General features: G+C 41.4%; 1 protein-coding gene across 4 annotated transcripts in view; it reads right to left on the bottom strand.

Moving 5' to 3' along the window:
- Positions 1-23,909, bottom strand: part of ITGA7 (integrin subunit alpha 7) — a 206,745-nt gene that overhangs the window by 5,978 nt on the left and 176,858 nt on the right. For 3 of the 4 annotated variants that reach the window (XM_077483363.1, XM_077483361.1, XM_077483360.1), the window contains 8 exons: positions 21,030-21,109; positions 20,044-20,118; positions 16,499-16,601; positions 14,160-14,342; positions 13,971-14,069; positions 11,584-11,697; positions 11,388-11,486; positions 10,065-10,190 (listed from right to left, as the gene is read on the bottom strand). In XM_077483363.1, coding sequence (XP_077339489.1) covers positions 10,065-10,190; positions 11,388-11,486; positions 11,584-11,697; positions 13,971-14,069; positions 14,160-14,342; positions 16,499-16,601; positions 20,044-20,118; positions 21,030-21,109 — 879 coding nt within the window. Of the gene's footprint in view, positions 1-1,536; positions 1,654-10,064; positions 10,191-11,387; positions 11,487-11,583; positions 11,698-13,970; positions 14,070-14,159; positions 14,343-16,498; positions 16,602-20,043; positions 20,119-21,029; positions 21,110-23,909 lie in introns of all 4 variants that reach the window. The other variant, XM_077483362.1, reaches the window with a different exon arrangement.

Raw genomic sequence — 23,909 nt, forward strand, 5'->3', positions numbered from 1 at the left:
GAGGGACTGTCCCTGATTTGGAACAATTTCCCTCTGTTCCTTATTCCTCCTCATTTGTCCCTCATTTTGGTCTGATCCATATACCTGTATATAAAATGCCCTATTTATCTATCAAAAAGTGTTTCCCAGCGCTATACCTTTCATCTGATGTCTAAATTGTTGCATTTGTACATTTCAAAAGCCTATTAATATAAAGGAATAGAAGTGTTAAAAAAAGCACTCGTGGATTTAACTAATAATTATTTTTGTATAATTCTCTAAGGGAGCGTGGCCGGGCGTGTGTCCTATGCCTACATAATTTTGTAAATAGGTGTTTCTCATTCCCATCTCGAAAAGTTGGGAGGTATGCTATATGTTGCAACCCTAAAGGGTCCTTTTATAAAGTGCTATACATATGTGATTAGTACTCCACTGACTTTGAAGTCCTGAAACCAGAGGAACGCTAAGTAAAATCTTCTGAATGGAAGCAAAGAATGTGTCAAGGTCTTCCGAAGTCATGTGACTGGCCTCTCCTGGGCCAACACAATTTGCATTTTATGAATATGCTGGGATGTGGACTAATCTTGCAGAATACAGTTGCTATACACTCTCTATTACAAATGTTCCCTAGGTGTACACTCTTTACAACTGGAAGCTTACTTCTTGTAGTGATGCTTTTATGATACACAGATGAATCATATAAGAAAAGTGGACAGTACCTTAGCATGCCTATGCATGGGAGAAACATGCAAGACAGTGGTTACTAGAACACAATATACTAGTATCACTGGCACCGAACACTGCATCCACTTCTAACAACTGTTTATACGAGGATCTGTGTGAGTAGGCTAAGGCCGCGTACACACGGGCGGACTGTTCGCCCAACTTTGTCCGCTGAACAGTGTTTGGGCGGACAGTCCGCTCGTGTGTGGGCTTTCAGCGGACAGTTTCAGCGGACAGTTGGACGGACAAGGTTTTTCGGAAATTCCGAAAAACTGTCCGCTGAAACCTTGTTTGAGCGAACAGTCCGCCCGTGTGTAGGCTTGTTCGTCAAACAAAGTTGCGCGCATGCTCAGAAAGGATTTTCACGCCGAAAGCTATAATGCAGTGTATAGGACGTCGTATTTTTCGTCCCGTCGTACGTGCCATTCACGTCATCGCGCACGGTTTCAGCAAACTGTTCGTCCGTCGTGTGTGGCCATGTCCGTCCATGCTAAGTTTGAGCGGACTGTTTGCCGAAACTGTTGGACGGACAAAGTTGGGCGAACAGTCCGCGCGTGTGTACGCGGCCTTACACTTTAGTTTTTGGCTGGCATACAGCATGCATTAATTCAGCAAACATGATAAACATATTTAAACACCAAGAGATCCATTACTAAATATTAAATATTAATAAATACGCATGTCTGTTGAAAAAATATAATCCCCACCCTGAATAACATTTGCAAGCAAATCACACTGCAGCATTACAACTAGGTTAGTTTTAAACACCAGCACATGATTAGGATATAAAGAATATTATGCAGCATTTCATAACACACTCGTGCTGGATGTTACCAGCTAGAAATCCTCCTCGGCCTGCCTCTGTGCCTCGGAGGGCTGTACCCCCAAATGTGCCCGATAGTAGTTTGTTCTATACTTGGCCTCTGCAGACTCTCTCTTGAAGAAACCACACTGGAAGTAATAGGTGAAGACAGCAATGAGCTAAAATTTGGATGCCTAGTTATGTGTTTATCTGTATTGCTTAGCATGAGGATTCAGTGTGATATGCTGAACAGAAACAAAGAAGAGAATTAAAACAAGATGGATATAAAATCTTTATCACATGCTGAGATGTGTTTTATGCTACTACATATGAGCTGTGAGGCTGCTGATAAGACTAACCCCTAGGATCCATAAATCAACCTAAAGCAATAAAGCAGGCTAAGTTCACTTAGGAAAGAAAATGTTATATGCAGGAACATCACCTGCAGGAAAAAAGAGTGTATTTAATATTTTTTTTCCATAGGAACCTCCAAAGAACTGAATCCACAATGGGGGGGTTCATATTTGCACAATGTTACATATTACAAGCTCAATACAGGGGTAACATGGTACAAATAGGTGGGGTTAATCTTTGAAGCCCATCTCCAAAGAAAAGGAAAAAATCTTCTCTTTCTATTGGACTGCCCTTGCATTGCAAGGGTTAAATGCTTATTCAGGTCTAGAAGACTGAAAAAGCAGTTTTACTTCCCCGATCCTCCGCTCCCCCAGCTGCTGGCATCTCCTCTTCTCCCCTACACTAGAGCAGTGGACTGTCCCTTGGCTTTCCCATATCCAATGTAGGGCTATTGGGCTCTGTATCAGACTTAATGATGTCAGAGGACCTGTGACTGCCGGAGCATGAAGGAGGCTGTGGGGCTCAATCTTACAGTCTGGAGGGAGATGTAGATCGGGTGAGTAAAACTGCTTTTTTTGCAGTCCCTTAGACATAAAGGAGAATTTAACCCTTGCAGCGAAGAGAAAGGAAGAAGACAAAGTGCAAAAAAAACAAAAGACTCTAAGTGTAGTACTAGAGTAAAAACATGAATTTATTGTTAAAAAAAACCTCTCTATAATGTTGCACTCACATACAGGGAATAGACTGAGCAATTATTTATTTATTATTATTTATAGTACACCCCTCACATTTTTGTAATTTTTTTTTATCTTTTCATGTGACAACACTGAAGCAATGACACTTTACTACAATGTATAGTAGTGAGTGAACAGCTTGTATAACAGTGTAAATTTGCTGTCCCCTCAAAATAACTCAACACACAGCTATTAATGTCTAAACCACTGGCAACAAAAGTGAGTACACTTTTAAGTGAAAATGTCCAAATTGGGCCCAAACTGTCAATATTTTGTGTGGCCACCATTATTTTCCAGCACTGCCTTAACCCTCTTGGGCATGGAGTTCACCAGAGCTTCACAGGTTGCCACTGGAGTCCTCTTCCTCTCCTCCATGACGACATCATGGAGCTGGTGGATGTTAGAGACCTTGCACTCCTCCACCTTCCATTTGAGGATGCCCCATAGATGCTCAATAGGGTTTCGGTCTGGAGACATGCTTGGCCAGTCCATCACCTTTACCCTCAGTTTCTTTAGCAAGGCAGTGGTTGTCTTGGAGGTGTGTTTAGGGTCGTTATGTTGGAATACTGCCCTGTGGCCCAGTCTCCAAAGGGAAGGGATCACGCTCTGCTTCAGTATGTCACAGTACATATTGGCATTCATGGTTCCTGCAATGAACTGTAGCTCCCCTTTGTACTGCTCAACTGGTTGCTGCCACACACGCTTGACACCATCTGAACCAAATACGTTTATCTTGATCTCATCAGACCACAGGACATGGTTCCAGTAATCCATACCCTTAGTCTACTTGTCTTCAGCAAGCTATTTGCAGCCTTTCTGGTGTATCACCTTTAGAAGAGGCTTCCTTCTGGGACGACAGCCATGCAGACCAATTTGATGCAGTGTGCGGCATATGGTCTGAGCACTAACAGGCTGACCCCCCCCACCCCTTGAACCTCTGCAGCAATGCTGGCAGCACTCATACGGCTATATCCCAAAGACAACCTCTGGCTATGATGCTGAGCACGTGCACTCAACTTCTTTGAATGACCATGGCGAGGCCTTTAATGAGTGGAACCTGTCCTGTTAAACTGCTGTATTGTCTTGACCACCTTGCTTTTGCTTAGTTTCAGGGTCTTAGGAATCTTCTTATAGCCTAGGCCAGCTTTATGCAGAGCAAAAATTCTCACATGTATATATACACATACTAGGGCCAATTTAGACAGGATCTAATTAACCTACGAACATGTCTTTGGAGTGTGGGAGAAAGCCAGAGTACCCAGAGGAAACCCACGCAGGCACAGGGAGAACATGTAAACTCCAGGCAGGAAATGTCGTTACATAGTTACATAGTAGGAGAGGTTTAAAAAAGACACACGTCCATCAAGTCCAACCTATGTGTGGGGTCACCAGTACGGTATTTGTAAATTGAAATCATCCCTTCTCAAGTGTCTCTTCTCCAGAGAGAATGAGTTCAGTGCTCGCAACCTTTATTCATAACTAATATCCTCCAGACCCTTTATTAGCTTTGTTGTCCTTCTTTGTACTCGCTCCATTTCCAGTACATCTTTCCTGAGGACTGGTGCCCAGAACTGGACAGCATACTCCAGGTGCAGCCGGACCAGAGTCTTGTAGAGTGGGAGAATTATCTCTTTATCTCTTGAGTTAATCCCTTTTTAATGCATGCCAATATTCTACCATTCCAGTCAGTAGACTCAGTAAAAATGAGGAACAATGGTCTGGCAATTACTTGACTGAGTTCCCTAAGTACTCTTGGGTGCAAGCCATCTGGTCCCGGTGATTTATTAATGTTTCCCAAATCTAATTCTAATTTTGCCCTCTGTTAGCCATGAGGGTGCTTCCTTTGATGTGTCACGAAGATAAACACTGCAGTTTTGGTTACTGAAGCCCTCCGTTTTCCTTGTGAAGACTAAGGAGAAGAATAATTTCAATACCTTTGCAATCTCCCCATCCTTTGTAACCAGATGTCCTTCCTCATTCCTTATAGGGTCAATATGGTCTGTCCTCCCTTTTTTACTGTTTACATACTTAAATAATTTCTTGGGATTCTTTTTGCTCTCCTCCACTATGTGTCTTTCGTGTTCTATGTTAGCTGCCCTAATTGCACCCTTACATTTCTTGTTGCATTCTTTATAAAGTCTGAATGCTGATAATGATCCCTCAACCTCGTATTTTTGAAGGCCTTCTCTCTTGCTTTTATATGCATTTTTACATTGGGGTTAAGCAATTCAGGATGTTTGATTGCTCTTTTTTAATTTATTACCCAATGGGATGCACTGGCTAATGCCCTTATTTAATATGCTCTTAAAGCGAACCCATCTGTCCTCCATGTTCTTCGTTCCTAAGATTTTATCCCAATTTATGCCTTCTAGCAAGGTTCATAATTTAGGGACGTTGGCTCTTTTGAAATTCAGTATTGTATTTCCCTTATGTTTCCTATGTTGTGATTTATACTGAAGCCAATTGACCTGTGATTGCTGTTTACTAAATTTCACCGTATTTCCACATCCGTGATCAGGTCTGTATTGTTGGTAATCAGTTGATCCAGTAACACTTTATTTCTAGTTGGTGCGTCTACCATCTGACCCATGAAATTGTCCTGCAAGACATTTAAGAACTTGCGAGCCTTAGACGAATGCATGGTTCCCTTTGCCCAGTCTATGTCTGGATAATTAAAATCCCCCATTATGATAACACTTCCCATCCTTGCTGATAATCCAAATTGTGATAGGAGGTCCGTCTCCCTCTCCTCCGTTAGGTTAGGGGGCCTATATCATACTCTTAGTATTATTTTACCCTTAGCTTCATCCCTTTGGAGCTCCACCCATAAGGATTCCACCTCCTTCCTAGCTCCCTTAGTGATGTCATCTCTCGCATTCACTTGTACATTATTCTTGATATATAGGCATACCCCTCCCCCTTTTTTACCCTCTCTATCCCTGTGATAAAGGGTATACCCTTGAATGGTTGCCAGCCAATCATGAGAGCTGTTGAACCAGGTCTCTGAAATTCCCACAAAATCCAAATCCTCCTTGTACAACAGAATCCCTTGTTCACCCATCCTGTCCGCCAGGCTCCTGGCATTGGTGAACATGCCACGTAGTTTAGACCGGTCGCATACTAGCCTCTTATTGGGTGTTCTGAGATTGCAACTCGGACTTGCAATAGTCAACCTACAACTAATGCCCCAATACTACCCTCTGTCCCGCGCTGGCTATCTCTACCTCTAGACCCCCCGTCGCCTAGTTTAATAACCCCACTAACTTTTTGGCCATCTTTACTCCCTGCAGATCTGCACCCTCCTCATTTAGGTGCAGTCTGTCCCTTCTATAGTACCAGTGACCGACTGATAAGTCGGTCCAGTCCTCCAGGAACTCAAACCCCTCCTTACTACACCAGCTCTTCAGCCACTTGTTTACTTACCTAATCTCCCTCTGCCTTTCTGGTGTGGCTGAAGGTAAGGGTAGTATTCCTGAGAATACTAACTTGGAGGTCTTTTTCCTCAATTTAGCTCCCAAGCCCCTAAAATCGTTCTTTAAGACACTCCATCTGCCTCTGACTTTGTCATTGGTGCCAACATGCACCATGACAGCTGGGTCTTCCCCAGCCACTCCTAGTAATCTGTCCACTAGATCCATGATGTGCCGAATCAGGGACCCTTTTGCTGCTAGGCGAAAGTGCTCTGGAAATCAGGCACAGACAGGCTCTGTGATCCTCCATGCAGTGAAAGCAATGGCATCTCAGAAGTTAAACGCTACCGGCCGCTGTCAGGCTCCATTCACACTTGTGCGATTTTTCATGCAACTTTGGACATCAACATCACATGGCAAGCTGCAGCACATTCTTTTCAATGGCAAGTATTCAAATTGGTGTGACTTATGTCGCATAGACACGACCGTACTTTCAAGCAGACTAGGTCCGACGGTCTTCTCGACGGACATTTCAGCAGAGTTTCGATGGACTTCCGAACGAACGGACTTGGCCATACATGAACGGACTAAGTCTGTTTGAAAGTCCGTTCGTTTTGAACGGGATGACGAAAGACTAAAAAAGGAAGTCCAATAGCCAGTAGCCAATAGCTTCCCCTTGCATCGTATTTGGTCTGTCGGACCAGCATACAGACGAACGGTTTTCCTGATAGGAATTGAGTCCGTCGGACAGATTTGAAACATGTTCTATTTCTAGGTCCGTCTGATTTTTAAAATGAAAAATGATCAGATTAGCCCACACACGATTGTCATGCGGGCTGATTCCGTCGGACCTAGTCTGCTGGAAAGTCCGGTCATGTGTACGCGGCATTACAGTCACAGTGACTGAAAAGGTGTCTGCACAACTTTGGTGCAACGTTTAATGCAACTTTGGTCCAGAGAATGTAAAGTCAGATCAAAGTTGCACCAAAAGTCCCAACAAAGTTACGCTCAAAAGTCGCACTCGAAGACGCGCTAATGTGAATGGAGCCTGGTCCACACACAAGGTGCTTATAGGGACACATTTCAGGGAATCCTCCCTGTCATCAGCCTACTGTGGAGAGTAACTTGTGCCCTTAAAAAGCTTTCAGAGACAGTGCCATGTCGGAATAATAATAGCAGCAGCTCCTGAGAGCTAAATAAAAAAATCCTATTGCCAACGGACAACAATAATAAACCAACTGTGCTGGTAAAATGTATTCATTGTGAGAATAAAAAGATAAGACAAGAAATACAACTTATATAAATTCATACTTTTACTCAATTACCGGTAGTCCATTTAGCGGCTTTCTTTTGCTTGGTCTTTTTTGCTCTTCCCAGTCATCTGAAGTTCTCTTTCAGCTGACAGCTGCATCAGACAGACTCTTGGACTCTGGCTGATTATGATCATTGTTTGCTGCTAGGGTGTACCTGTGCTTGTTGTATTTATTCATTAATATTTGATAGTACCTTTATAGATTTATAATTATTTTGGTTAATGAGCACTTCATGAATGACTGGAGGTGTTTACAGGTATATATGAGCTCTTATATTGTAGCTTATCAGCCCTCTGGTATTAAGATATGCTTTGATTAACCACTAATGCTTTGTATGTGTTATCTGTAAAGAAGGCCCCCAACACAGAAAAGTAATGGGTCTAGGAACAATCATAGTTGTTGAATGTTGCCATACCTGCACCTGCTTGGCAAAGTACACACAGATGGTCCTTTTGCAGTACTTAGACGTTTTGCCTTATATGAACTTTGTGGTAATGATGTCTCCTAGGACAGCGGTTGACAACCAGTGGTCTGTGGAACATTTATGTTCCACGAAAATTTTTCGGGATCCCCAAGGGTGCTGCCCCAAATCAACATTGTGGCAGATGTACACTGTTTCCAGTGTTGTTTTCAAAGTGCACTGACAGTCCATAATTTCAGCGCACATTGATTCCTGATGCCTCAGTAGTTCTGGCTCCTGTGAAATCAGAGGGAGGCGCCAGGAGTAGTGCAGAGAGCAGGAGGTGAAAAAGGAGACTTGCAATGGCAGCACTGATCATAGACTGTGGGAGGGAGCTCAAGCATGTGGCTGGATAAGGAGGATAGATCCGCTAATAAGTCCGTGTATGGCAGTAGTGTAATGCAGAGTGTGTGTGTGTGTGTGTGGGGGGGGGGGGGCAGGGAGCCAGAGTTTGAGGTCCACCGGACTTTCAAACGAACGGACTTGGCCACACACGATCACTCCAAAAGTCCGACGGATTCTAATGTGATGACGTAGAATAAGGAAGTTCATAGCCAGTAGCCAATAGCTGCCCTAGCGTCGGTTTTAGTCGGACCAGCACACAGACAAACGAATTGTCCGCTAAAAGTCGAGTCTGGCAGACAAATTTGAAGCCAGTCTTATTTCTAGGTACACCGGACTTTTGGGAGAAGAAAAAGTCAGCTGGAGCCCACACACAATTGAATTGTCTGATGGACTCTGGTCCACCGGAAAGTCCAATCGTGTGTACGCGGCATAAGGCAGCAGTGTGATCCGGGGGGGGGGGGTCAGACAGCCGGAGCATTGTATAATGAATGTAAAATGAATGTAAAATGAATGGTAGTGGTCCGTGGGACTCAAAATTGTGAATTTAGTAGTCCATTAGGTCTGAAAGATTACTCACAATCTTGTCTTCTTGTTCTTGCAAAGTTTCATCAAACATCCCAGACCTCCTTTCGCCACTAACAGCAACTTACTTTGCCAGTTATTCCCTAGTGGGATTGCAGGTTCTTACTTGGGGCACCATACTGAGTTATTTTTATTCAAACTTAGATTTGCAAACATTTATGAAATCTCTTGGTGAGTGCTAGATGATAACATTATCGATTCTATTCTTTTTTTCTGTGAACCTTTCTTATTGCTGTCGATTGGCAAACAACACTAGAGATGTTCATGGACACCAGAGGATTGTACTTTAGTGCATGCTGATTCCATTTTGTAAAGTGGTGTGGAATAAAACTAATGCAAGTGATGTAATTAGGAGAAGAGCAAAATTCTTTAAGTGAGAAAAAAAGCAAAACATGGAATACTGGCTTAACACTGGGTATCGCCATTACTTAAGTGGAAGCACTTAAGCTGAAGGTTGTATACAGTCATATCATGTTAAGTGCTGGATAACACTGATGATACTATTTGGTTGTTCAGAGATTCACAGATCCATACAATATAGGACCTTATTTCAACATCATGCTGCCCTAGGCACAACCTGATAGTCAAAACATTTGCTGGTCGCACTGTAAGGCCCTTTTCACACCTGAGTGATTTTCTGCTTGAAGCTGGTAACTCTAAAACACTCAACAAGGCAAATCTCATTCTTTTCAATTGCCCCTGTTCACATCTGAACATTCTGTTGCCTGAAGCAAAATGCCTGTCGCTCAAAAAAGTACATGAGCTTCTTTTTTGGCAGATTGGGCCCCATAGACTTCAATCTGAGCACCTGAAAATGTGCAACATGAACATTTTGTGGCTTGTTTTCTGTTCAAATAGCAGCTCTCCGGGCCTTGATTTTTGGTCCTTTTTCCACTTTTTGGGTCATGTGATTAAGTTAGTAGAAATTATAATGCTTGAATGAGCTGTTGGGGAAAATATAATATCTAGTTTTCATACAAAGCTACTTTTTCACTGAACTGATCACCAAATAAAAACAAGTAGAGATGTTTTCGTATTTCATGAACTATAAAGAGCCATAGGACTCCTCTCAATATCACCTGCATCTGCTTTTCTCTGTGGTTCTCTCGTTAAAATCAGCCATAAATATCCAGAGGTGTCCAGAAGAGTGAAACAAAATAAGGAGAAAATCTGATATATTGAAGCTTGATGCTACCCTCCTTACTCTTCTGTCCCAGGCACTGGTCTATGATTGCCAATATGATAAGTACAGTTCTGCTTGTGCACAGAAGGAAGTTCACAAGATGCAAGATGGTAATAGAGTAATTATAACACATTGGCTCACATTTTAATACAACAAAACTGGTGGTCCGTGCTTCTTACCTTCCATAGGATAGAGACTAGGAGTAATAGTAGTAGTAAGCCAGCCAGAATTGCAATAAGAAAGATCCACCAAGGAACTCCTCCATGTGCCACAATATCAAGATCAGAATACAGCATGACAGAGATCTATAAGTGTGAGCAAAATGGTTAAAATTGTAATATTGGTCTGAAATATTTCTAGAGCAGATGGCTATAGCCATGGCTAGAAATGTTTAGTATTATAAAACCAGCGTTTCTTCAGGGATCTTTGGAACTCCTCTGTCATATTAATATATATGAAGGTTTATATTCAACATAATTTTCTTGTTTGAGTTAAACGGGTAAGGTTTGATCGAATGCTTGGTATTTATGCTACCCCTTAATGGCTCCTCTAGCCGTTACGGGTCAGACTTATTGCTGTTACCAATTTTATTTATTTTCCATATATACTTGTGGAGTAGCGACTGAAGAGCAGCCAATACAAATGTGTGTCCTACTCTCTTTAACAGATCCCTCATAACAATACGAGGAAAATTCTCTAAAGTCATTAACAATGGACTAACAATATTTGCTTATTTTGTCACAGCCATGCCAGGAGTGAGAGGGGAACCCTCATTGAGTTCCCAGGCTACAGTAAAGATGCAAAAGAGGATCCACTTGTGCTCTACTAAGGCCAAAATGGAGAATAAGTATTGGGTTGAGTTGTTCATTAAGATTACTTTCTTTCTTTTAAAAAAAAGAAGAGGATTTTACAAAGACACAACTATACGTACTCCGTGTGTGTCCAAGACACCATGACCAACAGTATTCAAAGGAAAAAATCTGAGATGTACAAATTATCGCTCAAGGAACATGGCAAAAACACAAGTAAGGGCACAGATTGAAGTTTACTGGGTTATTATATTTGTTATATGTTGGCATTGTGTGTCTTTTCTGGGTAGATTGATTCTCTCCATTTGTCCTGGTGACCATTGTCACTGAGACAAAAAGAGAGGAAATATCCAACATTTTACAATTGTCACCAGAACAAAAGGTGATGGGTAACCTTCCAATGGTGACGCCTGTCAAAGAGGGGCATTCCATTTATTCTGTAGAAATGTGCCCTTTGTTTCCTATTGTGTCTCTTGGACGGGAAGTGAAGGAACATTTCTACTCTATTAAAAAGTAAACGGAATTTATTTTGCTATACCTACACTAAGCAAAGCCCCCACTCAGTAAGGTGTTTCATAATATACAGTTTATAGATATCACACAGATACGTATATTTAAAGAATGGCTTGACTTTAGTATACAATGGAAACATTTTTAAATATGGATGCAACCAATCAAGAGGTATTAGTGTACCTGTGTTGTAGCATCTCTCAGTACTAGGTTCTTAATAGTAGACTTCACAGTGATATTTGCTCTGATGACCACCTCTAGAGCACTTCCAGATGGATAGTCCTAAAGGATAAAAATAAAAAATAAAAACTTTACAAAAGGAAAATACATTTTAATTTGTCATAGAATAATAACAATTGGCTTCACAAGGGCATTTTACCTCTAAAAATGTGCTATTCCAAAGACGACCATGGACATTGAGCACCACCTGCTGGTCAAAACTGTACAGAGGACATTGAAATATCGTACAGTGAGCAGTGCCGCGTTCACAATCCTGAAAAATAGACAGATTTGTTATATTTACAACAAAAGTAGAACTGATGATCAAAACTGTCTGCATTTTTTTATATTGCTTAAGTCAGCCAATCAGCTCTCCTTTTCATTTTCCCCAGGCTTTACTAGAGTTGGATCTATAGACAAGTTTTTGTATGAGGCACATTTGATAAACAGACCCCCACTACTTTGACAGCAGAACTAAGTGAAAAAGAACATTACAGTATTTTTTTTTTTTTATTGTATGACTATTATATGTTTGCCAATAGTGTGTACATTATCTCCAATTATTTGTGGAAGTGTACATTACCATTGTACAGCTGTGTCAGGACTGTTCACTGTTGCAATACATTGGTCGATATTCAAAAGCGATGTCATTAGTTGGAGTGATCAAGTCTTGTATGGCTTCATTTACAAGCATTAAGAAGTATTTTACAACTTAAAGTGGTAGTAAACTTTTAAACATAAAAAAAAAAAAAAAAATGTTTCTTCCTGTAAAGCAATATCATATTGTGCTAGTATGCCGCATACTAGCACATTATGAAAGACTTACCTTGAAACAAAGCACTCCAGTGAGGCTCTGTCACCAGTCTTCCTGCCGGGTTCACGGACTGTGGCCATGGCACACAGTTCTGAAGGAGCGTCACGAGTATGCCGTTCCTTCAGAGCACATGCGCCGGTGACGTCACCTGGCTGCTGCTCGCTAGAATATCTCCTAAACAGTGCATGTTTAGTAGATATTCATTTTACCTACTGGTAAGCTTTATTATAAGTTTACTGGAGGTAAAAATCAAAATGCGGAGTTTACTACCTCTTTAAAATGTATTTAAACCCAAAAACAAAAGTTTAATATGTTTCAATGAATCAAAGAAAAGACTGTACAGCTGCACTCTGTTGACACCTTTATTGAAGACGGTTTAAAAATTCTTCTGGTACAAAGACATCAGAGGCACAGGATCAATGAAAACCTGACATGTTTCCCACCACTATGGGGTGCTTAGTCTACACCACTATGGGGTGCTTATTCTACACCACTATGGGGTGCTTACTCTACACCACTATGGGGTTCTTTGTCTACACCACTATGGGGTGCTTATTCTACACCACTATGGGGTGCTTAGTCTACACCACTATGGGGTGCTTAGTCTACACCACTATGGGGTGCTTATTCTACACCACTATGGGGTGCTTAGTCTACACCACTATGGGGTGCTTAGTCTACACCACTATGGAGTGCTTATTCTACACCACTATGGGGTGCTTAGTCTACACCACTATGGGGTGCTTAGTCTACACCACTATGGGGTGCTTAGTCTACACCATTATGGGGTGCTTATTCTACACCACTATGGGGTGCTTAGTCTACACCACTATGGGGTGCTATGACTAAGCACCCCATAGTGGTGTGAAACATGTCATGTTTTCATTGATCCAGTGCCTCTGATGGTTTGTACCAGAAAAAAATGTAAACCATCTTCAATAAAGGTGTCAACAGAGTGCGGCTATCCAGTCTTCTCTTCAATTCATTACTACATGCAGAGCCAGCACCTGTTTCCATTAGCAGGTGGTATGCATCATGAGATATCTTCCTAGAGTGGTGTTGTTTTTAATATGTTTCACCTTACTAGTCATTAGATGAGATTGTTGCAATTTTTAAAAAAAATATTAGACTTTTCCCCCTTTATTTTCACTTGGTAATCCTGTGAACAACACACTGGTAGATGGCTACACTTGTTTCTCAACTGTATCTATGCAAGGAATCACCCAGGCTGGACTGTACAGGCTCCATGTGTGTGCATTTATGTAATTTCAATTACATGGGGGGAATGATGGCATTTGTAGCCTTCACAATAAAGATCTTCATAACTTCAGCTCACAGGAAGTTTTGAGGATACTATTTCCGTCAAGATCAACAGGTATTTTCTGTACTTGCTAAAAATATCTTTGTCCTGAAAATGAAAACCAATGCAGCTGCCTCTGCTGCATTTGCATTGCTTCTATATATTTAAGGACAAGGCTGGTAAGCTGTGAGTTTTTTTCCTTATGTTTAGTTATGCTTTAAATGCTTGTTACCAAATAAACTACAATTATTGTTGTGGGTGTCTGTCAGGTTGAGCCTCATACCTTAGGCACTAAACTGTCATCCAATCATGGTAATGATCATTTCATATCTATGACTAGCTTTTGTAGTGATATACTGTATAATTTAGCATAATGTGAGGGCAACACTACTGAACTTATAATTAGTAAAACAAGCACTGCTGTGATAATTACCAAAACAACATCCTTCTTCTTTGCTGGATATGAGATTGCCCACCGATTTGCTGAACTTTGACTTAGCCCAAGGGTTTTTGTGTCCTCTCGTACTGTATTCTGTGAGATAATTCAAAGTGTTAGGGCATATTTCTGTTGTATGTATGGGGGTGAGAAAGAGGATTATAGACATGTAGAGAGCTCACACACCAGTTTGAGGGGGTTGACTGCATCTACGGGACTGCACTCCATGCTACGGCCAGATTGCACCTGCTCTTTCAGCTGGATCTTCATTGGGTACAGGAGCCATTTCCCATTTGCCATTTCATGTGGCCACATCAGGTTCAGGTAGGCAGAACCTAGCGTTCGCAATGATTTTCCCCGGTTTGAGACCTAATCAAGAGATCATACATGTTATTACATATAAGCATGTCACATCACGGAAGGAAGTAGCGTAAAGTGGACTGATCCACAACATCCCAAGCCTGCATGAACTGAATACATTCCTGATGTGTTACAATACATAGCAATATTCAACTTTCGTTTAAAGCAGCCCTCCAGCTCCACTCAAGTGGCTATGCCTAAGTACAGTATCTCAAGGTCTGCCTTAGAAGAACATGCAGGGAAGATTATGTCATATTAGTGTGCTGCAGACAGGGGGACACATTGTTTGGGTATGACCCTGGGGATACTAAAACAAAGATAGAGCTGGCCTTCTGGGGGGGGGGGGGCAATAAAAAATGTAGTCGACATATTTGCATACCACCCAACATTTTGAGATGGGAATGAGGGACACCTACTAGCAAACATATGCAGGACACGCCCCCGCCACACCCTTAAAGGAGAATTAACCAAAAAAAGGTAAATAAATCCACAAGGGCTTTTTTTTTAACACTGCTATTCCTTTATACTGGATTTTAAAATTTACAAATGCAACAATTTAGAAATTGTATGAAAGGTTTAGCGCTGGGAAACACTTTTTGAAAGATAATAAAAAGTGCATATTGTATACAACTATATAGATCAGAGGTTTTTCGTGACTTGACCCTGAGGCGCAGACGAAAGATCTTCATTTGGGTGAGCGATTGATGATGGGCATGGTAGTTGACAGCTTATTCCATTGTATCATTACTATTTGAATACATTTTTGTATTGTACCCTCAGTCAATGCAATGGTTTTAGTTTTGTCTTGTTTTGGTTATATGCAGTGTTATATCTAACTGTCTTTTAAACATCCCCTGATGAGCCTAGAGTGGCGAAACATGTCGGGACAATCACTCCAATGCCTTCTCCGAGTAATTCAATTTTGTCACCTGTTTTGAATTCTAGCAGTATCCTTGTATATGTGCACATAACTCTTACCAAACTTTTTATCATGTCCTATATCTAACAATAAAAATCTTGTAATTTTTATACCTATCATGGATTGAAATTATTTATTATTCTCTCACCCATAAAGTCCTGCCAAAATATTTCCCTTTTCTATCTATAGATCAGACCAAAATGAAGGACAATGAGGGGGAAAGAGGGACAGAGGGACATTGCTCCAAATCAGGAACAGTCCCTCGAAATCAGGAACAGTTGGGAGCTATGTATTTGTGTCCTCTGAGTCATCAAGTATATACATATATAATTTGGACAGATGTATCATAAAGGACTGAATAAGAGTACACCTAAAGGCAATTGTTTTTTTTATATTTGGATAGAGGGTGAGAGGGTAGAACCACTACCAAGTTATTATTGCTGTCAGTGTCCCCATTAGATAGATTTGGTAGATTTAGCATGGAAAATCCAAAAACAGGAATGCTACGTACACACGATCGGAATTTCAGGCAGCAAAAGACAGCTGAGAGTTTTTCATCAGAAAATGTGACCGTGTGTATGCTCCATCGGTCTTTTGCTGGCGGAATTCCAGCCAGCAAATGATTGAGAGCATGCTCTCAATTTTTCGGTCGGGAAAAGTTCCTATCCGAAAATGCGATCGTCTGTGGCAATTCCGATGTGCAAAATTCCTACGCATGCTCAGAAACAATTCAACGCATGCTCGGAAGCATTGAACTTAATTTTCTCGGCTCGTCGTAGCGTTGTATTTCACCACATTCTTGACGGTCGTAATTTCAGCGAAGTTTTGCGTGACCGTGTGTATGCAAGGCAACTTTTTCCTACGTGAAATCCGATCGTGTGTACGCGGCAGAAGAGAGTGGAAATCGAATGGGACCCTTGTTTCTAAAAGGGATTTTTACCCTATCATTGAAAAGATATCCTTTTACTTGATGTTGAGTCTGTTGAGTCTACAGGACAGGTAGTAAAAGGAAATCCCACAAATGAAACACAGATGGCCAAAAAACAACAACGCTTTTAGCCCTCTACTACTCTACCCAAAATGAAAAACCAACAAGCTGTGACTTTAAATATACACTGAATTAAAATGTAACCTATTATAATATTAATTAGTGTGGTTACGCAATCTGAAATATATTGTCTTTCTGTTGTATGTAAGCAAGCAGTACTGTATTATGTTACAGCTATTAAAACAGTAAATTACATACTGTGACTTCCACATCCACAGAACTGCCCACATCATCTTCATTCTTCATGGCTGACTCTCCTTTTACCTGCCCACTATAGAACAGTCTGTTTGGTGCAGCCTCTCTGAAAGAAAACCATGAACATCCCTCTCAGTATTATGTCACTGCTCCGCCATACTGTTCAGGCAGTCCTGACAGTAACATTGCATAAAAAAATTAAAGAAGGGTAAAACATATAATGCATAACCATGGCTTGAATCATTCAATAGGAAGAAAAGACTTTAGGGACAAATCAAGTATAAACAACTTCAAGTGTAACTTTACAGCAAAGGAAGCTGCCATCTTAGGCTCTATTTGATCTTCCATGGGGCTGCATATGTGATCAGTTATGGCACCAGCCAGTTGATGGCTTGACAGTTTGGATGAGGTCACAATACTGTAAATGTGAGGGCCAGTTCACATCATAATGCATGCGTCTTTGTGTGATCCCGCACGACGCGTTTTTGACAGCCTATTCATCTCAATAGGCTGACAAATGCACAGGAATGGGCAAAAAGCACAGGCAGGTTTGGTGCCGCGCAGGCATAATGTTTAAAATTGTGCTGCACCAAACCACATAGGGGCCCCATTAACAATTCACGGCACACATGTGCATCTAAAGAGGGCTGAACTTTTCATCGCAGTGCGGGAAATGCGCCACACCGCAAGCTGTGTAAACAGACCCTGATAGTTATCATTAAGGGAAACCATTAAATTGATGGGTTTAGTTATGCTTTTAAGTGGTTCTAAAGGCAGAAGTTTTTTTTTTTTTTATCTGAAAGCGGTTCTAAACCACTGAATAAAAAAAAAAAAATGAGTAAGACCACGGCATACTTATGAAATACTTACCTTAGAATGAAGCCCTCCAGCGGCGCCCGCTCACCGCTGAGACAGCTGACATCTTCCCCTAATGTTTCTTCTGGGTTCGCGGGCTCTGGCACTGTGAGTGGCTGAAGCCATGATAACATCACTCCCGTGCATGCACTCAGGAGCCACCATTTCCGGAAAGGGCTCTGAAGGTCTGGCTGCATGCACTCTGTATATCCCTAAACTGTGTAAGTTTGGGAGATATTTACAGAACCTACAGATAAGCCTTATTATAGGCTTACCTGTAGGTACAAGTGGTGTAACAGAGTTTACAATCACTTTAATGCATTCTATTCATGAAGATAAAAGATAAAAAAAAAAACCCTGAGTACTTACCTGAGTCCCATCTCTATCCAGTGATGTTGCACAAGAGACTCAACTGTGCAGGACACTCCCTCCTGATTGGCTGAGACAGACAGCGGGCACCATTGGCTCCAATCAAAGTCAGTGAGCCCATAAGGAGTTGGGGAGCCAAGGCCAAACCACAGCTCCGTGTCTAAATGGACACACAGAGCAGCGGCTCAGCTCGGGTGCCCCCATAGCAAGCTTCCCCAAAGCATCCACCCATGTTGAGGGCACACGGCCTGGTATGGCTCAGGATGGGGGGCACTCGTTCGCCCCCACCCCATTTCCTGACCGGCCGGGTTGCGTGCTTGGATAAGGGTCTTATATGGACCTTGGGGGGGACCCCCATGCCGTTTTTTCGGCGTAGGGCTTCCCCTTTAAGTCCATACCAGGTGACAGGGCCAACGACGTGTCAATCTCGCCGCCGAAAGCGGCGACATTGACTTCCTTCGCTAGTCCTGGCTACCTGGAGCCGTGTTCAAAATAAACGGACTTTCCTCCGTGTGTGGGCAAGTCTGTTCATTTCAAAAGTACGGCGGACTCCTGCCATAGTCCGGTGGACCTAGTCCGCCGGAAAAGTCTGGTTGTGTGTGGGCAGGTCCGCTCGTTCGGAAAGTCCGGCGGACTTTCCGGAGGTTTGTCCGCCAGACTAAGTCCGCCGAATAGTCTGATCGTGTGTACGCGGCATTAGATTTTCTGCAGATTTTGGTCTTCAGATTTACTAAAACCATGTAGTGCAAGGGCCTGCCTGATTGCATACAAATTTAAACTCTTAGCCCTTGTACACACGGTCGGAGAATCTGTCGGAATGTGTCCTATCGGACCGTGTCGTCGGATAATCCGACTGTGTGTGGTATGTATCGGACTGATTCCGTCTGAATATCTGTCGGACCCAATTTTCCAACATGTTGGAAATATTTCCCAACCAACTGGGCCGATCGGACATACTCCGATCATGTGTAGAGAATTGTGATCGGACCAAGTGCCACGCATGCTCAGATCAAATTCTAAGACCAGTAACTGGCTACTAGCCTGAATATAGTCCCATCGTAACGAAATTACGTCATCACGTTCTGAAAGATCAACTTTGTCAGACCGTGTGTATGCAACAGTTTCGGACAAGATCCAACAGACAAAATCCGACGGGCAAAATCAGACGGATTTGGTTGTGGAAATCTCCGACCGAGTGTACAGGGGCTTAAGGTTTGACCTCATATTATATGGTTTTGGTAAATCCGAAGACAAAAAATCTGCAGAAAATCTAATAGTGTGTATGGGGCTTGTCACAAAAGCCCTCACCTATATTGCATTATGTTTTGGATGCCATACAGCCTGACCCATTGTGAACAGGACCCCCCAAAACTGAAGGGCATTTGAAAAAGTAATGAATTTCCATTTCAGCCTGGCAAATGTAATTTTTGAAAGGCTTGAGTGAACATACGTGGAATATAACATTAATTTTGTTATAAATAAGGAAATTATATACTGACCATCTTCTCCCAGTGAAGATGTTTTTTATTTTCTGCATTTTTATTCAACGAATGAAGGTGTCAGCGAATGTTCTTTAACAGTCTTTAAGGAAACTGTTAAGCCCCATACACACTCAGTTTTTCTGCTGAGTTTTTTCTTCAAATTTACCAAAACCATGTAGTGCGAGGGCCTGCCTGATTGCATACAAATTCAAACTCCTAAGGTTTGACCTCATATTATATGGTTTTGGAAGGAAAAACTCAGCAGAAAAACTAATAGTGTGTATGGGGCTTAACTCACCAAAAGTCACTGTGAATTGATATAGATATGCCCTGGCCTTTTCTATAATTCAAGCTTTTTCCCGAGCCATAAATAGAAATAGGATTGCTATTTTGGCATGATTCAATGTATATTTGAAGCCTGTTCATGGGAACATTTTTATTTTATTATTTTTTGCATTTCACTTTTGTGAGGACTTCGGTTTTCTTTGGAGCAACAATGTATAAATCAGTATATAAAGTCGTTTTAATGAGGAGGAGAATAGCACTGATTCCTGAATGATATGGATATGATTCGGGCCATTTAGGCCTCTCTATAATTTGGAGGTTAATATATGGAGAGCTATATTTTATTTTTATTTTTGGTGTTTTATGTTGAAAAGTAATATTGTGTAGGGGAGCTTTCTACTTCTCTGCTTGGATCTAACATGTTTGGACATTATTTGGGTTTTTCACTTTTAGAGGCGCAGTACAATAGTAACAGGCAACAGGCACATTGTACCTGGACTGGAGCATGTAAGAGAGAGGTCAACAAATCAGAGTGAAACCTATTAAATATTTACTTACCCAGAGACAGACAGCGGCAGTTCAATGATCACACTGACTTTGGCCAGTACTGGCAGATTCACTTGCTCACTTATCCTAAAAACACAAATATAATTAATTCTAGCATGTGTTTAGTAATTAAAGTGGCAGTATATAAAAGGGGTTTACATAACTGAAACTTCAGTGTAATTTAAGGCTAGAGCTAAGTTTGAAACTGCTCCGAACCACACATCTAACACTTATACAAACTACCCTGTAGAAGATGCCTATATTTACCTATTCTCAGGGCGCTCTGTTCCAGTCATGTGATCGGCTCCCAGTGTCGGCTTCAACGAAGGGATAGCCGACAACGGATGCCCCATACTAAGCCTATGGATGACATCACTGCCCAGGCATTCCATCCGTTGCTGGTGCTTTCTCCTCTACCCCTGAAGCCGGCCTCTGGGGAAATCATGTGAACGGACATGACCATCCTGAGAATAGGTAAGTATTTGCATCTTCCTTCTACCGGGTAGTTAGTATAGGACTTTGAAAGGGAGAGGGAGCAGTTTTAAAGTGGGAATAAATTCCCATGGTTTACCTATAGGTAAATCTATCATAAAGCTTACCTATAGATACAGTAAATAGCTCCTAAACCTGCACCGTTTAGGAGATATTTACTTGTGAATGGGCCAGTAACGTCGCTGGTGCATGCGCTCTGAAGGAACGGACACCCGAGTCCTGTGCCATGAATAGCAGCTCCTACTTACTGCATATTACTACAGTACACTGGAATCTAATTGTCAGATTTGTGATGTACATTTTACAGAGCATTAGTAAATTACAAAATGAACACATGTCAATATCTGTAACAAGCCAATAAAGAACTGTTCACATCTATGTGTATGGTACACTGAAAGTAGTGTGAAAGTGTAATAATCCCTACTGCAAAATGTCCTTACAACCATTTCATTGATGTAACAGATTTAAATACACAAAATGACATAGGGGCTCATCTAAACTCTTACGTGGCCAGTTCAAGTTTCACCTCCAATTCTGTTGTTTCTATAGTGATCCCTGGAGTGCTGATAACCATATAGAATGCTATCTGAAATATAAAAATAAATGACTTTGAATAAGCTGCACAGATACCAATAAAATACTACGGAGAAGAAATGTATGCAGAACTGATAACATTCTTCCAGTATCCAATGAGATCATTCAGATTCACCTCCCCAACAGACAAGGCCATGTCCTCTTGTCTTTATATCACTCTGCACATCAAACCAACTGCTTTATTACAAGGAATACCTATACAGAGAGGTACTTCCGGCTGCATATGCTTACAGGCCGGAATACAGGGGTGGTAACAGCTGTCGGTTGAGATTTCTGTATACTAAAATGAGAATGGCACTAAGGTGAGAGACAGAAGGACCCTTCCCTGCTCTATTCTATGCAGGATAGAACGTTTTCGCTTGAGCTGGACCTTATATATATATATAAAAAAAAATAATGCTTGAATCATAAACATATGCCATAACTATAATCGGGTGAGATTTACCATTAGGCAACAGAGGCAAAGGGGCAGCATTCCTCTATATAGATATCAACCACACATTTTTATTTTGCAATATTTTTTACTGTTTTCACAATGAACAAATATACAAACATTTGCTCGGATCAAAGGTCAAGTGATAGGCCTCAGTAAGTACCAGGTCATGAGATATATACAACATAAGCATACAATGAAGGGCTATAGATGCCAGGGCGTTGATTTATACCGGGTCATGAGATATATACAACATAAGTATACAATGAAGGGCTATAGATGCATGGGGGTTGATTGACTAAAGGCAAATAGACTGTGCACTGTACAAAGTGCAGTTGCACTCTGCAAGAGCAATTGTTCCAGAGCTTAGTAAATGAGCAGAAGCTCTGCTGACTTCCATCATCCAATTCTGCGCAAGCAAAAATGCTGTTTTTTTATTTTCCTTGCACGTGATTGGCTGTTTACAAAGTAAAGCTTGACTATAGGATTCGTCAACTTTTGGTCCTATGAACTAATAATAAAAAACACAACACTGCGTGACATGGGTTTAAACGGCCACAACAGCCCTTTATTAAACAATTAAATAAACCAAAAACAGGAGGGAACTCTTCAATCCACCAAGATTTCTCCAGACTGATTACCCATAATCCCTAGCCTGAACTACATCCCCTGCGGCTCCACCCTGACCACAGCCCCCAAATCCACCAATCAGGTAAGAGATTTCCCTACCCCCCACAAACTCCCTATTTGTTAACCCTTCCCCGGACCTGTTCCTCCCCTAGTCATGCCGACCCTGCATCAATTTTCTTCTTCTCCGGGTCACACTTTACCTCATTTACTAAGCTTTGGCGCAACTGCAAAGTGCACAGTTTATTTGCCTTTAGTAAATCAACCCCATGGTGTTGCCTGCTTCCCATACGTCTTGGAATATAATGGAAATGGTAAGCTCCTATTTAATTCTCTGAGGTTCTGGGCTGGTATATCCACTAACCAATAGCCAAAATACGGCATTCTTAGAAGAACCATAACAATAAAGGGATGACCGATAATCCCAATTATAAAATGGGAGAGAAAGAGAAAGAAAAGAAAAAGATGGAGAAAAGAAGAGAATGGGATATATAAAGTTGCCCCCTTCGGCCTGGGTCCCTTTTCCCCATCTCCAGCCTCAGCCCTAGGCCTATGCAGGCAACTATATATACACAGTATTATACCCAGGAATTCCAGATCTTTTCATATCTGGTTTTTGTGCCAGCTTGTAATGGAGCATAATCCAAGAGATTTTATTCTTTGTTACTGGTATATTAATAGAGAATTTACATGCTTTCACAATGGACACTTTGAATCTAGGAAATTATAGACAGTCAGAGTTTGGGCATTTAGAAAAATCGTTTCATGTAAAATCTCAGGTTTAGCATTCTTTGGTACACTGATATAGGTTACTAAATGTATCAGTGAACAACTTGGTCCACAATCTCTAACTTTAGAACAAGTCCAGCCACAGATTTTTCATGTTATCGATAGAAATAGTTATCTCACAGAACCTTATTTTCACATTGTCACAATGGGGTTGATTTACTAAAACTGGAGAATACAAAGTCTGGTGCAGCTGTGCATGGTAGCCAATCAGCTTCTAACTTCAGCTTGTTGAATTGCAGTGTTACTAAACCCAAGACCCTGCAGTCATTATATCTGGTCTCCCATAGTACATAGAACATGGAAATACAATTATTTTAGTAAATATAAACTGCTGAATACCTTTTTTCATCAGTAGTATATAAAAGTCTTGTAGCATCTATCAGTTCCTGTTAAAACTTGGAGGAGTTTTCATACTGCACTGAACTGTCCTATCAGGATCCAGAACCCCTGATCCTCTGTCTGGATAGTGCTGACTGGCCTGAGCTGATCAGATGCACTCTCCAAAGAAAAGAAAAAAAAACTCTCTAGCAATACACACCAAACTGAGCATGTGCAGCCTGACTCCAAAGACTCTGTATTATCCGAACATGTTCTGGAGTCAGCGGAAGAAGAGGAGGATCTGTGCATACAGGATCAAACAGCTTTTTACACAATGCAGAGGATGAACCCCTTAGGTTCCACAGTGAGTACAACAAGCATGCTTTACTGCATATACAGACTGATTTTACTGTTCTGGGTTTAGTAACACTTTAAGCTTTGAAAATAAAACCTGGCGGCTCATTGGTTTCTATGCACAACTGCACCCGAAGTCGGACTTTCCAATTTTAGTAAATCGACCCCAGAATTCTAAGCCAAGTCGGGGCCAAATAAACAGTACAAATTAAAAACATTTTTCATGCCAGCAAAATGGTTCAACCACAGTGTTGGAAACCTGTTACTGACT

This window comes from Lithobates pipiens, unplaced genomic scaffold (assembly GCF_037356315.1).
Source record: "Lithobates pipiens isolate NorthernLeopardFrog02 unplaced genomic scaffold, aLitPip1_a1.2 Scaffold_16, whole genome shotgun sequence".
Classification (NCBI taxonomy): domain Eukaryota; kingdom Metazoa; phylum Chordata; class Amphibia; order Anura; family Ranidae; genus Lithobates; species Lithobates pipiens.